Source organism: Meleagris gallopavo, chromosome 14 (genome assembly GCF_000146605.3).
Source record: "Meleagris gallopavo isolate NT-WF06-2002-E0010 breed Aviagen turkey brand Nicholas breeding stock chromosome 14, Turkey_5.1, whole genome shotgun sequence".
NCBI classification, from domain to species: domain Eukaryota; kingdom Metazoa; phylum Chordata; class Aves; order Galliformes; family Phasianidae; genus Meleagris; species Meleagris gallopavo.
In genome coordinates, this window is record NC_015024.2 from 6,680,358 (window position 1) to 6,693,385 (window position 13,028).

Consider the following 13,028-nt stretch of genomic DNA (forward strand, 5'->3'; position numbering starts at 1 on the left):
GGGCTCGCACACGTCGACGCACGTTCAGGGCTCTCGCGTCGCTGCCGTTATCTCCGCTCCCACAGTCTGGGAAGGGAGGGCTGCGCTCCCCTCTTCGACGAACGGCGGTCGCTGGGGAGTTATCTTGCCCTCCTGCCTGGGCAGATCCGTTCCGCTTGCCAGCCCTGATTCCCTGCGCGTGGATTCTGCCATCATTCCTCCATGTTCTGCCCACCCAGGCGTCTTCAAGTTTTGAATTTCACTTAGGAGCTGCTCCTTCCTACAGGTGCACGTAGGAGTCGGCTCTGCTGCTCCAGTCAGGAGAGGAGATCTGTGCGAGGAGGTGGCATTGAGCCATCTAAATAAAAAGAGCTCAAAAACGTTGTTTAGAAGCTACGATTTATGTAGTGGACCCTTGTGAAGAAGCAGAAAGAAGCATTCCTTTGCATTGGTTTCACATGTGAAACTCCACCTTATCAACACATTTACCACCACGCAGTATGGGATTTTCACTTGTGGGAGGCATCCGTGCATTCTGCTGTGAGAATGCAGAACGAGGTGAAATTCAACTTGCTTACAGGATTTCTTTTAATCCTTTTTTGGAGGGGAAGGTAGCATTGGTTGTTTTCCGCTGAAAAGCATGAGTAAATGGCTGGTTTTCTGCTGAACGCTAAGGTACTGCAGCAGAGTTGGTCATTAGGAGGAGGTATGCTTCACTGGATAAACATGGTGACAGGAAAGCTGCCATCGAGTCTGTAGTAAGTGGGAGACTCAAAATGCGAAGTGTTGCTGAAGCACTTGTCTTGACACTTAGATTTGACTTGAAGTTATAATGCTGACTCCTGAGCCTTTTTGGCTACTGTTCAATCACATATATGCATACGTATATGTTCGATTACGTGTATGTATATTTATTTGCCTACAGTCATATATATATATATATATATACTGCAGAGCATGAGTGTATGCACATAAATAGGCATCACACCATCAAGAGGTCTTAAAATAATCTTTTCATTGAAAACACGGTGACACATTATAGCATAAAAAGTTATAAACAAGTTTTTTTTTTTTTTTCTTCCCCTTTTCTCTCACAGAGGCGAACTATGCAAGTAGCACCAGAATTCCTCTCCCTGGTGACGGACCAACTACTCAATCCAACAGTTCAGCACCATCCAAGCAAACTGTTCTGTCTTGGCAAGCTGCAATTGATGCTGCTAGACAAGCAAAGGCTGCCCAAAATATGAATTCCACCACAGCCCAGCCTGTAGGATCTCTGTCCCAAAGAAAACGCCAGCAATATGCCAAGAGCAAAAAACAGGGTAATACATCTAATAGTCGGCCACCCCGTGCCCTTTTCTGTTTATCCCTCAACAACCCAATACGAAGAGCCTGCATTAGTCTAGTAGAATGGAAGTATCCTTTGATGCAGTTTCAGTTCATCTGTTTCTTGAGTTTTTTAGGTGTATCAAGACTGTCTTGCTATGTCTCTGATAGCAGCATAGCTAACACTGTACTTCACTTACCTCTCATTAACATTAATGGTAGCTAGTTTTGCATAAATGGCTCTTGATCGATGTCACAATAGCACAGGATGTTGTTTCACCAAAGTAAGTAGATCAAATCAGAGAAGAGCTCATAGCTGTTGCTTTTTTTTTTTTTAGGGGAGAAAGGGAACACATTCAGAATTTAACCTTCTGAATTTATAAGCTTGCATTATATTCCATCAAATCTCCATATTCTATTCATTACTGTTCTAAAGAAGGCCGATTGCTTAAGAGTGCATCTAGCAGTGCTTACTGGGAGATGACCTAAGATGTCAAACACTTATCTTCCATCTTGTGCTCAGATGTATTACTATTAAGGCAAATGGACAGAATGTAGAAATTGTTTAAAAATTATGTTTTCCAACTGCTAAAAGTGATGTTTTCTTAGCTAAGCTAAGGATTCACTGTTGGTACATACAGGTGCCTGAACTATATTCATCTTTTGTTACAACAATTCTACCATCAAATATTTGGAAGCGTGTATGGCTGTAGATAGGAGACCAGACACACCAGCTTCTCCTTGGGGTGGTGTACATGCTGGGAAGGATTGCTTTATCTTTGTCTCAGTGGTTGTAATTTGAAAGTCGGTGGATTTCTTTGGAAGAAGTAATATCATGCAGATATGATATATTGTTTAATTCTCAAGAAAGAAGTTTGAAATAGAAGATAAAGGTTTGTTGAGGTACAAGGAGAAAAATGTTTGCCTGTTAGCCATGGCAACATTCCTGTAGCAGGAAATAGCTGTTCAGGAGAGTACATTACGAAAGTAAAGCTCGTTTTCTTACTTTAAACAGAACACCCATCCTGGCAGTATGAAATGTTCCTCATTTATAGGGCTTGTTTTTTCAATTCTTTGAACGTAATTAAAGATAGTGAAACAGATTCTACTTTCATTTTAAACTGGTAGGAGTCCAACTAATTTCAGTAAATTGGCCTCTCCTTGGCTAAGGTCAGTTAAATTAAATTGCTATGAATCTGAAGTGGAATAATGCAAGGCTGAGTTGATCCCAGTAGCACTATATCATGAAACAAGCTTGTAAGTCTTGCACTGACGTGGTTTGTTTATTTCAGTTTGAAGAGTGCTGTGTATTAAGATGGGTGCTCTGTTTTTTTGTGTACAACATAATGGTTGTTGATATTCATAGGCTTTTATGGAAATAAAAGCAACCCTGGAGGTGACAAACTTTGCGTTGCCAACAAACAAAATTTAAAAGTACTTAATGGACATGTGGTCTTAATAGGTGTTTTCTTCAGAAAAAGTGTATTGTAAACTGACAAAAATATTCTTTGGTGGAAACAAAGGTGGTATTTTGTACTCTTCCCTCAGTCTTTTGGGGGAATTTTGGGTGGAATTTTATGGATGTATACCAAGAAAGTGTGGGTTGAGATAACAGGATAAAATGGCAAAAATCATAGCTAAGGTTCAAAGTATTCCCTATCTGAAATTCTACAAGTAGTCTTATCTGGGTAATTCCATCTTTTTTAGTTACAAGGAAATAATGCAGTATTTTTCAGGGAAAGGCAAATTGATGATAAGCTGAAGGATGAACTTCATAAGTATGAATTTGAGGAAACATCTTTTCTTTTTTCTATTTTTCTTTTTTACCCAAAGGAAATGTATCTCCAGGGTTCTACTACTGTTATCCAGACGTGGTGTTAAAACTGTAGCTGTACTTCATGTCACTTGTGCAAAAGCCTGAGAGGCTTTGAGCCTGTATGGCTGCCAAGCCAAGAATGGTATGCTGTTAGCCATTCTACTTACCCAAACTTTGATCTGCTCTGGCCAAAGCAAAACAGTTAAGGAGTTCCACTGTCAGAAAAATGAAGAGTTCTCTGGCAGCAAGAGTAATAGTTTTCTTGCTTTTGCAAAGAGAAGGGGACATTGAGACATTGTTGTGATAGAAGATGATGTGATATAGTGATATAACCAATGATGATTTGATGTTTGCCCCACTTAACAGTCTAAAGATTGCCTTAAAAGAAGAACTGTTTGTGAGTGTTGAAACAGAAAGGAGAAGTAGGATTAAAAGTTTGTAGATACTGAGAATCCATTAATTCCTTAACAGGATTTTCCAGACCATTTGACATATTTATACTACTGTCTATTTTTGCCAACTGTGTGGCCTTAGCTGTTTACATCCCATTCCCAGAAGATGATTCTAATTCAACTAATCATAATTTGGTGAGTACTCTTGAGTTTTTTTTTTATATTGGTCTTGAAGTTTTATCTTGGTGGTCAAGATTAGCTGCTAGTGTTTAAGACTCTATTAACTATAATAATTTTCGTAAAAAGAAAAAATTGGTATACAGTGGTACTTTCAAATAAAATGTCAGTCAGAATATGGAATTGCTTTATTTTCAGTTTTAATATGTACTCTCATGTCATATTTTAAAATCATGTTTTTAGTGGTGAAATTCTTTGGAAGAGAGCGTACCATAATGATGTGCTCTGTGTGTGTATGTATTTGTGTGGTGTAAGAACTTGTATTTGAATTCCTGTTGTTGTTGAGATGTCTGTTTCAATCCTTGTGAAATTTTACTGCCTTACCTAATATGCTTGTCTAATCTATTCTCAATTCTTAAGGCTGCTGTTTGGCTTGTCTGTATTTTTAGCTGTTATTTTAGCTTTTATTAAAAGAGAATGGTGGAAAACTTTACAGCAAAGCGGTAAGAACATCAACGTGAATTCTAGAAGCACTTACTGCTGTTATAAGTTGTTTTGAAAAGGGATGATAACACAATGGGTACTTCATTTGTGGAGCTGTATTTCTTCAGCTGAAAATAGGATAGCAGCGCTGTACTTGAAAATGTAACGAAAAATAATTTAGTTGCTCCAAGTCTTACGGATTCTATTACACACCAGGGCGATTTGAAATACATTATCATGGTTTCATTTATTCTAAACAGCATTTTGAAATAGTTAGCAGAGCTCTGTGGTCCTATGAGTTCTGAAAGTCTGTGATTTGTTTTCTGGTGTAGTGGTGGTGGGGAAGGGTGCCAGATCAATGGGCAGGTAATTTTGGATTGCTTTGGAAGGGAAATTTTAGGTTGATATGAGGTTTTCTATTTATGAAGATAAATGAGTGCATTTTGTGCACGTGAGCATGTTTATTTTCCTAAAAGTAATTATTCTGGACATATGACTGATTTTATATGCATCTTATTTATCAAGATTAAGCAAATACAAACAATAAAAATGCTGGTGAAAGGCAGAATAATTCGGGTCAGCGTAAAGAATGCATTGTGCAGCTGTTTATCTAGCCAGCCAATAGTCTCTACTTCTTCATTTTACCTTCTGTGAGAAATTCAGGGCACTAGTCTCCATAGCTGTCAATCCACCAAGAGATCTTCTAATAACTGCTTTCATAAAGCGTTACGTGAAAAGGGCAAAACAGCTACTTGTGGCAGAAGCTAATAATTTTGAAATAAATGTTTTTTATAAAATTTTTAATAAATGTTTTGTTTTGTTACATTGGTATTTGACCTAATTCTACAATGTGTTTAGAAAGAAATGGACATTTTGTATTTGATGTTTTTATTAAAGTGGATGAGTGGACAGGTTGGTCTGAACAAAAACACATTATGCTTTTTTAGTAAGAGATCCCTGTCCCTTTGAAGTAGATAGGGTCTTGAACACTCCGAATTATGGATCTTGAACACAGTCAGCTGTACATATAATTTGATAATTTTGCCATTTAAATTTGCAACTTGTGTATACTGATGTTAATTATGAGTAATTTCACTAGGTTTGCTCAAGTACTGGCATGTGCTGGTGCAGACTCAGCCCAGATAACGGAATGTAAAGGTGCATCCTGTCTGCTTGCTCTAATAATGTAAATTGCTCTAGGATGAGAAGTATTGGCTTTCTTTATAGCAAGGGTTCTAAATCATAAAATACATGAACTATTGCTCTGGGTCCATGTAACCTTCTCTGGGATTTTGTTGCCGTTTTTTTTTCTGGTTTAGCCCAACTTTCTTCGTTAAACCCATAGCGAGGATTCAAGTATAATGTGAAGCAATACTGTGTTTGAGCTGATTTGGAAATTGTTAGGCTTAATTGGGAATCTGTTTCAGCATATATTTCCTGATTCTTGTGGTGTCCATATAAACACACGTTTGAGGCAGAGGTGTCAGTTGTTACAATACTGTTGAGTAATGTTCAAATCTTTTTTCTTATTGGTCTAAAAACCACACTGAATCATAGAATGGCCTGGCTTGAAAAGGATCACAATGATCATCTAGTTTCAATCCCCTGCTATGTGCAGGATCACCAACTACCAGACCAGGCTGCCCAGAGCTTATAAATTGTATTAGATTTGTGAGTATGGAAGGATTTTAGCCACTGTTACATGGAGGTGTTTCTCTTTTATAAGCTCTGTGTAGCCAGTTTGATCTCTCTTTAATTCAAACCCAAACACTGAGGGGAAATAAGATACTTTCCTTATCTACTTCCAACCCAGGCTTGTGGTGCCATCAACCCCACAGTCTTGTTTTCATCCTTTCCCTATTCTGGATGCAGGCATCCACTGACATTGTACAGATTTCAGTATTTGCACCATTTCTGTCTCGTGGGGAGAGACTGGAGTGAAGCGTGGTCTGCTTCCAGTGCCTTCCCTTTCTCATTATGTAAACCCCAAAAGCTCAGCTTTATAAATTTTAGTTTGTGTATGGATTTAGGGCTTGGTTTTCAGGGGATGGGTATATCAATGTTGCTTCACTGAGTTGAATTGATTAGCTGTTTTCTACGAGCCTGCTGAAGTGGCTTGTGCGTTTCCTAATTTGCAATAAAACCCCAAAACCCCAGACATGTTCATACTTCATTTTTATATTTAGAGGTGAACAGAGGTAAAATACGTATAGCATGGTCTGTATTCAGGTGTGGGAAGAGGGAGCAGGGTACAAGAGGGCAGAAAACAATGGAGCATGGATAAGTGGGAAATAGAAATGGAACTTGTTCTGTTCTCTGGGAGTACAAGGTGCACTACAACTTTTTTCTTGCACAGTAAACTCATAGTCAGCCTCATTCCCACTTAAGAATGCTGTGTTAGTACTGGATGGTACAAAACAATGCATTTCAAACAAATCAGGAGTACAGAGTTAAATTCTGAATGGGCTGAGCTTGGCCACTAACCAGTGTTACAGTCCTGTGTTCTGGGGAAAGTTTATCAAGAAAATGCCTTGACATGTTTTTGTTGTGTGTTAGGAGTGGTGGGAGGAAGGGATGTTCTCTTCCTTGAGTGGAGCACTTCTGTTATGCTCATCTATTCTGCACAGAGCACAGAACAGTCTGATGAACTTTAAAAAGCTACTCAGCTAGATTCCAAATTCTACTTAAATGTTTAGTCCTTAATCAGTTCACAAGTGGGCAGAGTTCTTCTGAAGGCAGATTTTTTTTTTCTTTTCTCCTGCATCAAGAGAACAGGGTCAGTATCATCCCTGCTGAAATTCTCATAATCTCACCACTTCATTCAGGTTTTAATTTATTTTTTTCATCTGCTTTCAGAAGTTTCAGGTGATCTGAACTTTGTGTTTGATTCAGCTGTTCCTTGTTTGGGTTTGATAAGAAGCTGTTTTTGGATGGACGATGAGTTTCTTGTATATGTATTTCTTCTATTTCTGCCTTTTCTGCTTTTTATCCACATCCGTGTTGTGTTATTTTCCCTCATGTCTTTTGTCTTCATTAACTTCCCACTCATTTCTTATCTTTTACTTTGCCCTCTGGCTTCCCTCTCTGTTTACTCTTCTGTTGGTCCTCTCCTGCACCATGCTTTGCTCTCATTGTCCCACCTCAATTATTCTTTCTTCTATCATCCCGTTCTGTTCTCTCTTCCTTCCTCGTGCTTTACCACTGGTTTGACCAGCACTGGGCTTTTTTACAGCATGCAGGCAGACTGGCATAATATGGGTCTGCATTTCTGTTGTGATCAAAACATTTTTAGTTTTTCTTCTTTTAATAACTAAACATGAACAATAAGAAGGCATCCATGCTGAATCTATGAAGACATGACTCCTGAAATTTGAGTTGAGCTTGCTTTAGGTGTATTGCATCTCTTGTGACCAGACTCCACAGGTTTTCACTGGTGAGGTTGTTCTGCATAAGAGATTGAAAACTCCCATTTTGGGGGATTTGCATTAATTACAGCAAATTGGCAACTGCAAAATCACAAGCACAAAACTCTTGAGTCTGCTGATAATCACAGACTCTATGCCTGCAACAACAGGATTCTTTGCTTCTGACTATGATTGTCAGTGGGGAACTCTCTCAAAGGGTGAGGTCTCCCAGCTGTGCCTACAGTACTCATTAGCTGGATACTTCATTTATTTCAAGTTTTCCCAGGCAACTGGAACTGGGAGAGCCATAGTGAGGGATACTGCTACAGAAAGGTGCTGTCTGGGTTTTCTCTAAGGCAAAGATGTTCTCTTTAAGTAGATTTAGGTGCTGGCCCTGAACTGTTAGTTGTGCCTTCAATCTAGGTCACAGCAGCAGAGTACTCACCCACTTGAACTCCTGACTTAAGGTGTCGGGCTTCCTGTCCTTATCTCATTAGAAATCCCATGACTCATTCAGTCTGTGGCCACATGACTAATTAATCCACCCATTGAAAAGATTGTTGGATTTTACCTTGCGCTTGGCTATGCTATACATAGCTTATCTGAAAATGTATTTTGTAGAATGCTGTGGGTTTTGACAACGTTTAATATCTTGGAATCAGTTGAATTGCTAGATGTCCTGTGGTGTATTTTAAATGGGATTGTACTGACACATGCTGTATTTGCCATGTTTACTCTTCCAGCTGAGGGTGCTTTGGAGCCCGAGTCTCTTCTTTTTCTGTGCACTGATTACTCTGACATCTATTTTCTTGTTTGTTTGTTGTTGTACAACAGCAGCAGCCTGATTTATTTTGCTAAAAATTAGCAGTGTGGCTATTTGATGGTTACTAAGTGAGGCAGTGTGCTTCACCTTTGGACAGCTGCAAGAATTCCTTAGTTGATGACCCTTCTGCAAGTAGATTATTTAAAAATGGTATGTTTTATTTAAAAATGGTATGTTTTACTCAACCCTATCTTCAAATTTGATTTTTTTTTTTCTTTCTGCCAGCCCTGTATTTCCAGTATTATGCACTTGCAAGCTGTTATGGAATGGTTTGACTTTTATCAGTGCTGATCATAGTTTGAGAAAACCTTTTCTTTTGTGTTGTAATGCACACCTCTTCAAAATAAAATGAGAGTTCTGAATTGCTAGCACATCACGCCTACTTGTCCTACAGCCAGCTCTTAGGCCTACTCTGCTCTGTGTCTCTCTACTGTGCTAGTAGAGCTGGTTCTTGATTTATTTTATTTTTTTGATAAGGAGAATTGCTGTATGTCAAGTCCATCTGTAGCGGTGAATGAAAGAGAAATTTTGCTTCTTCCTCTGGCTTAGGAAAAGGGAAGAAAGATGTGAGCAAGACTGAACTGGAGATTTCCAACTGCTAGAAGGGCTGCTTGGGCTGCTGGTGGTTTGGGAATAACACAGGCTTGTCCTTATTACTCTTTTATTCTTATGTCTCCCAGTATAACCGAAGACCTGGCTATTTCAGCACAGATTAAAACAAGTCTTACAAGTTTTAGTTAATGACACTGGAAAAATAATTTCCCATCTTTAAATGTAGGAGATAGCTGTTCAGTTATCCAGACCAAGAGGCCCCACAAAAAGATGTACTTAATCATTGCTGTTTGAAAGAAAATGTTTTTTCCACTTTCAAAGTTGCATGCTTGTTCCTATGGGAATTCCTACTAAGGGCCTGTCTCTCCTTGAAAAGATTTGCTGGTAGTGCATTGCTGGCAAAATGCCTAGGGAGATGCAGCATATACCAGAAAGGACTGGAAGAGTTCTTTTTTCTAATATAGCCTCAAGTCAGTCTTCCAAAGTGAATAGTGCCACGTTTTTAGAAGGTGGATTTGTCAGTTTAATTGTGCTGGGAAATGTTGTCGGGCTTTATTCCTTCTCTTTTTTCCCTTTTTTTGGGGGGGGGGGAGGGGGAGGGTCAGCTTAATAAAGGTACCTCTGTTAAATTTTGTACTCTAGGCTGCTCTCAGCAACATTGTGCCCTTCCAAATATATCATACTGTTAGTTACTGTAACAGCTGAATGGGCAGTGGGAAAGCAGTTGAGTCTTACATTAAAACTGTGGTCAGTCAAGTTTCAAGAGTTTCAGATGAGTGGCAGAAGTTGGTACTTTTTAAACAAACTGTTGACATAGTGAGTGCGTAAGTTGTTTCATAAATGCTCCAAAAGAAACACCAACAAACCAGTTTGCTTTGTCAATCACGTGAACTCCTTGATGTTGGAATAAATTAGTAAATGTAGTGAAATTCTATTATAGAGTTATCTCCCTCGATGATGATAGCTGTTATGCTAAAGGAGACCCTGAAAATTACAGTTCTGAAACTTACTCCAAAAAAATGAATATGTTCAATTGTGAATCTTTCCAGATTGCCATGTACTGTTGCCGTGCCAGAAGTGGATCGCCATAAATATTATTTATTTAGGGCCATAATTATCATTTGCTTTACAAAAGTTTAGAAACAAAACCAACAACAAACAAGCTGTGCAGGGCAGAGATGTTAACCTGAACAACTTCTCACCAGAAGCATGTCATGCACTGAGACCCTCCCATACAGGCCAAGCTGGATGGGGATGTGAGCAACCGGGTTTAGTGGGAGGAGTCCCTGCCTATAGTGGGGGGATGGACCAGATGATCTCAAAGGTCCCTTCCAACCCAAATCACTCTATGACTGTTTCTGTATTTTTGTCTGTGTGATGAGTGCTGTGTCCTGAAGTATGACAGTTTGGATCCTTGTTGGAGGTGTTGGTCACAGGCATGTTTGCTTGTTTCATCTGAGCAGAAATGGAGTTCTGGGTGGATTCAGAACCCAGTCTGTGCTTGCTTCAAAAGACTCTTAAAAAGACCTTTTTAAGATCAACTAAAATGAATTTGCTGATTTGCTGAGGTTTAATAACGAACAATTTCAGTGATGGTTAATTGGATGTGTGATTTGATTTACCATTCGACGCTGTTAAGCACCAAAACCTTTTGCTTCTGCTGGGCCATCTGGAGGGACAGGACCATGAAATAAGGTTAACTGAATTACAGAGATAGTAGGAGAATGTTAGTTAGGGTGCATTTGCTTTTCAACACTAATCTTTTTTGGTCATTGTGTGATTCTTTGCAATAAAATACTAATTTAATGAATTACAATTAGAATTCCTTCCCTCCTTCCTTTCAGCAAATGTTGAAATCATGATCTTATCTTCACTTGTGTAAAACTGATTTGGTAGCACTCATTTCGGGGCTTAATGTTCATGGTTTTTTCACACTTATTTTCATGAGCAAAAGTACTTTTGGAGTTGCGTTCTCCTTGAAGAATGCTTTGATTCTTATGAGAAATCTTGGTCCTTGCTTTTGGCATTTGAAGCCAAACTTTATTGAAAGACTTGAGATATACGCTCAAAACTTTACTATGAAAATAATATTTTCAATGAAATCAATGATTGAAATGATGAACAGATTAAACAGACTGATTTCTTTGGAAGATTTGTTTACATAGCTATGAAATACCTTTTATTCTCGTAATGTGAAAAGGTATTATGCCATAATCTTTTCACTGTTGCTGCAGGACTGAAAGTTCAGCCAGTGTTCAACTTGATTGCAATGCACTGTTTTCATCATGGTCACTATTCATGTGAATAGAGAACTGCTTACACTTCTGCAGTCCTGTAGGGTTATAGATTTTTGACAATGTCATCAAGGCTCTGAATCCTGATATTTTAGTGTGGTAAATAACACACAATACTTTTGGTTGGTATTCCAGAATGCAGAATACCAGCATTAAATCTTTCCACTATTTTTATTGCATATTTTCTGAGACAAATTTGTGTCTTAACAGAGGAAAGGAGTTCAGCCCAAAGGTTCACCTGACAAGTTGTTTTAGTTACGCCCTCCTCATATGTGATGCAGAACAGGTTGTGCTTTACAGCCTAAGTATATGATACTGAAACATCATTTTGTGCTTCAGTAAGAATCTTGGAGATCAAGTGCTACAAAGGAGCAGACAGAGCCAGTTACGCTTATATGATGTGGGGACCAGTAAGAACATAAAAATAAGCGTTCATTAATGAGGTTCAGTAGTTGAGTATTTATACTTTCTCTGGATTGGCCTGCAGTGACTGGAGCTGCTCTCCAGCAGTGCTGCAGCCTCCAGCGAGTTTGCATCTTATGCTGCTCAGCTAATCAGGGAAATGCAATCCTTCCTGGGAAGTGAGTAGCAAATACCCCAAAGCTCTATTATGTTTATCAGAGTTTTGCTATTGCGTTTTTCACTCTGATGGACTTATTAGGATGCCACCACTTTTTCTTCTCCCCCAAATATTGATTGAGTCCTTTAAAACACACATGGATTAAATGTGGCATAAGTTAAGTTGTTCACTGTGGTTTGATATTGAAATAATTATATACTTATCATCCCAAGATGTAATAGCTGCGAATTCAGATAGCTTTTCTTTCCATTTATTTCTTGCTATATTAAAGGAAGGAGCTGAAAGAAAACAGTCTATAGAATTATTTATGTCCTGTGTAGTTCTTCTTTTAAATAAGGTCTTGATCTCAATGCCACTGACTTAAGGAAAAAATAGAAAAGAAAAAATCAGTAGGGAGTGCCTTCTATCTAAAAGTATAGAATGATGTTACTGCAGTTTGTGTTCTGAGGAACTGCTAGAGAAGAGATGGGTACTTGGAGATGCAAAGTCTCTGTGATGGATGTGCTCAGTGCAGTGCAGCAAAGCTCTGTCTCCTGCAAGACACTTTCTCTGCGCACGAGAAATGAGTTGAATGATACTTGAAAATATTCAGATTTTGTTTTAATTATAATGAGACAGTGTCAAATGGAATTGAAGTGCCCTAGAGCAGAGGCCACGCTATTTTAGTGGTTTGTGATTTGGTTTTGATGGCACTATCGTGGGTATTTTTGCATTACTCCATCTTAAGACAACAAATGCTTGCCGTCAGTATTCCTAATAAAATAAGAAGGCATTTCCTTCAACTCTGAAGCTCAGTGGGTGCTTTGCAAGTGTAACAGTCCTGCAGTTGATTCAGATTGAGCATAGGTAGGCTGTGCAACCGGTGCCTGTCTGCCAGCACTTGTGCTTTAAGGCCCTTCTACTCTGTGGTAGAGTCTATCAGCTGCTCCTCACAGCTGTGTTTTCCCTAAGCATCGTATAGCTGTGAGGGTGAAAGGTAGTTGGATCATCTAAGTTGTGGTGTAGCTAAGGCTGACCTCAAAGGATCTTCCTGTTAAGGAAAAAAAGCCAAGAACAGGGGGAAAAAAGAAAGCTCTTAAAGTCCCATGTTAGATGTTTAACATATAACAGAGCTCTTTGAAGCTTCAGAGGGAATGTGATCTCAATCAAATGCAGCAGAAACACGGGTATCAAAGTTTTCTCAACCCTCCTCCCCCCCTCCT

The 13,028-nt window shown here is 38.9% G+C and overlaps 1 protein-coding gene across 3 annotated transcripts in view; it reads left to right on the forward strand.

Moving 5' to 3' along the window:
* Positions 1-13,028, forward strand: part of CACNA1D (calcium voltage-gated channel subunit alpha1 D) — a 170,238-nt gene that overhangs the window by 2,808 nt on the left and 154,402 nt on the right. For all 3 annotated transcript variants that reach the window (XM_031555547.1, XM_031555545.1, XM_031555546.1), the window contains exons 2-3: positions 1,077-1,395; positions 3,603-3,708. In XM_031555547.1, the coding sequence (XP_031411407.1) occupies positions 1,077-1,395; positions 3,603-3,708 (425 nt within the window). The remainder of the gene's footprint in view (positions 1-1,076; positions 1,396-3,602; positions 3,709-13,028) is intronic.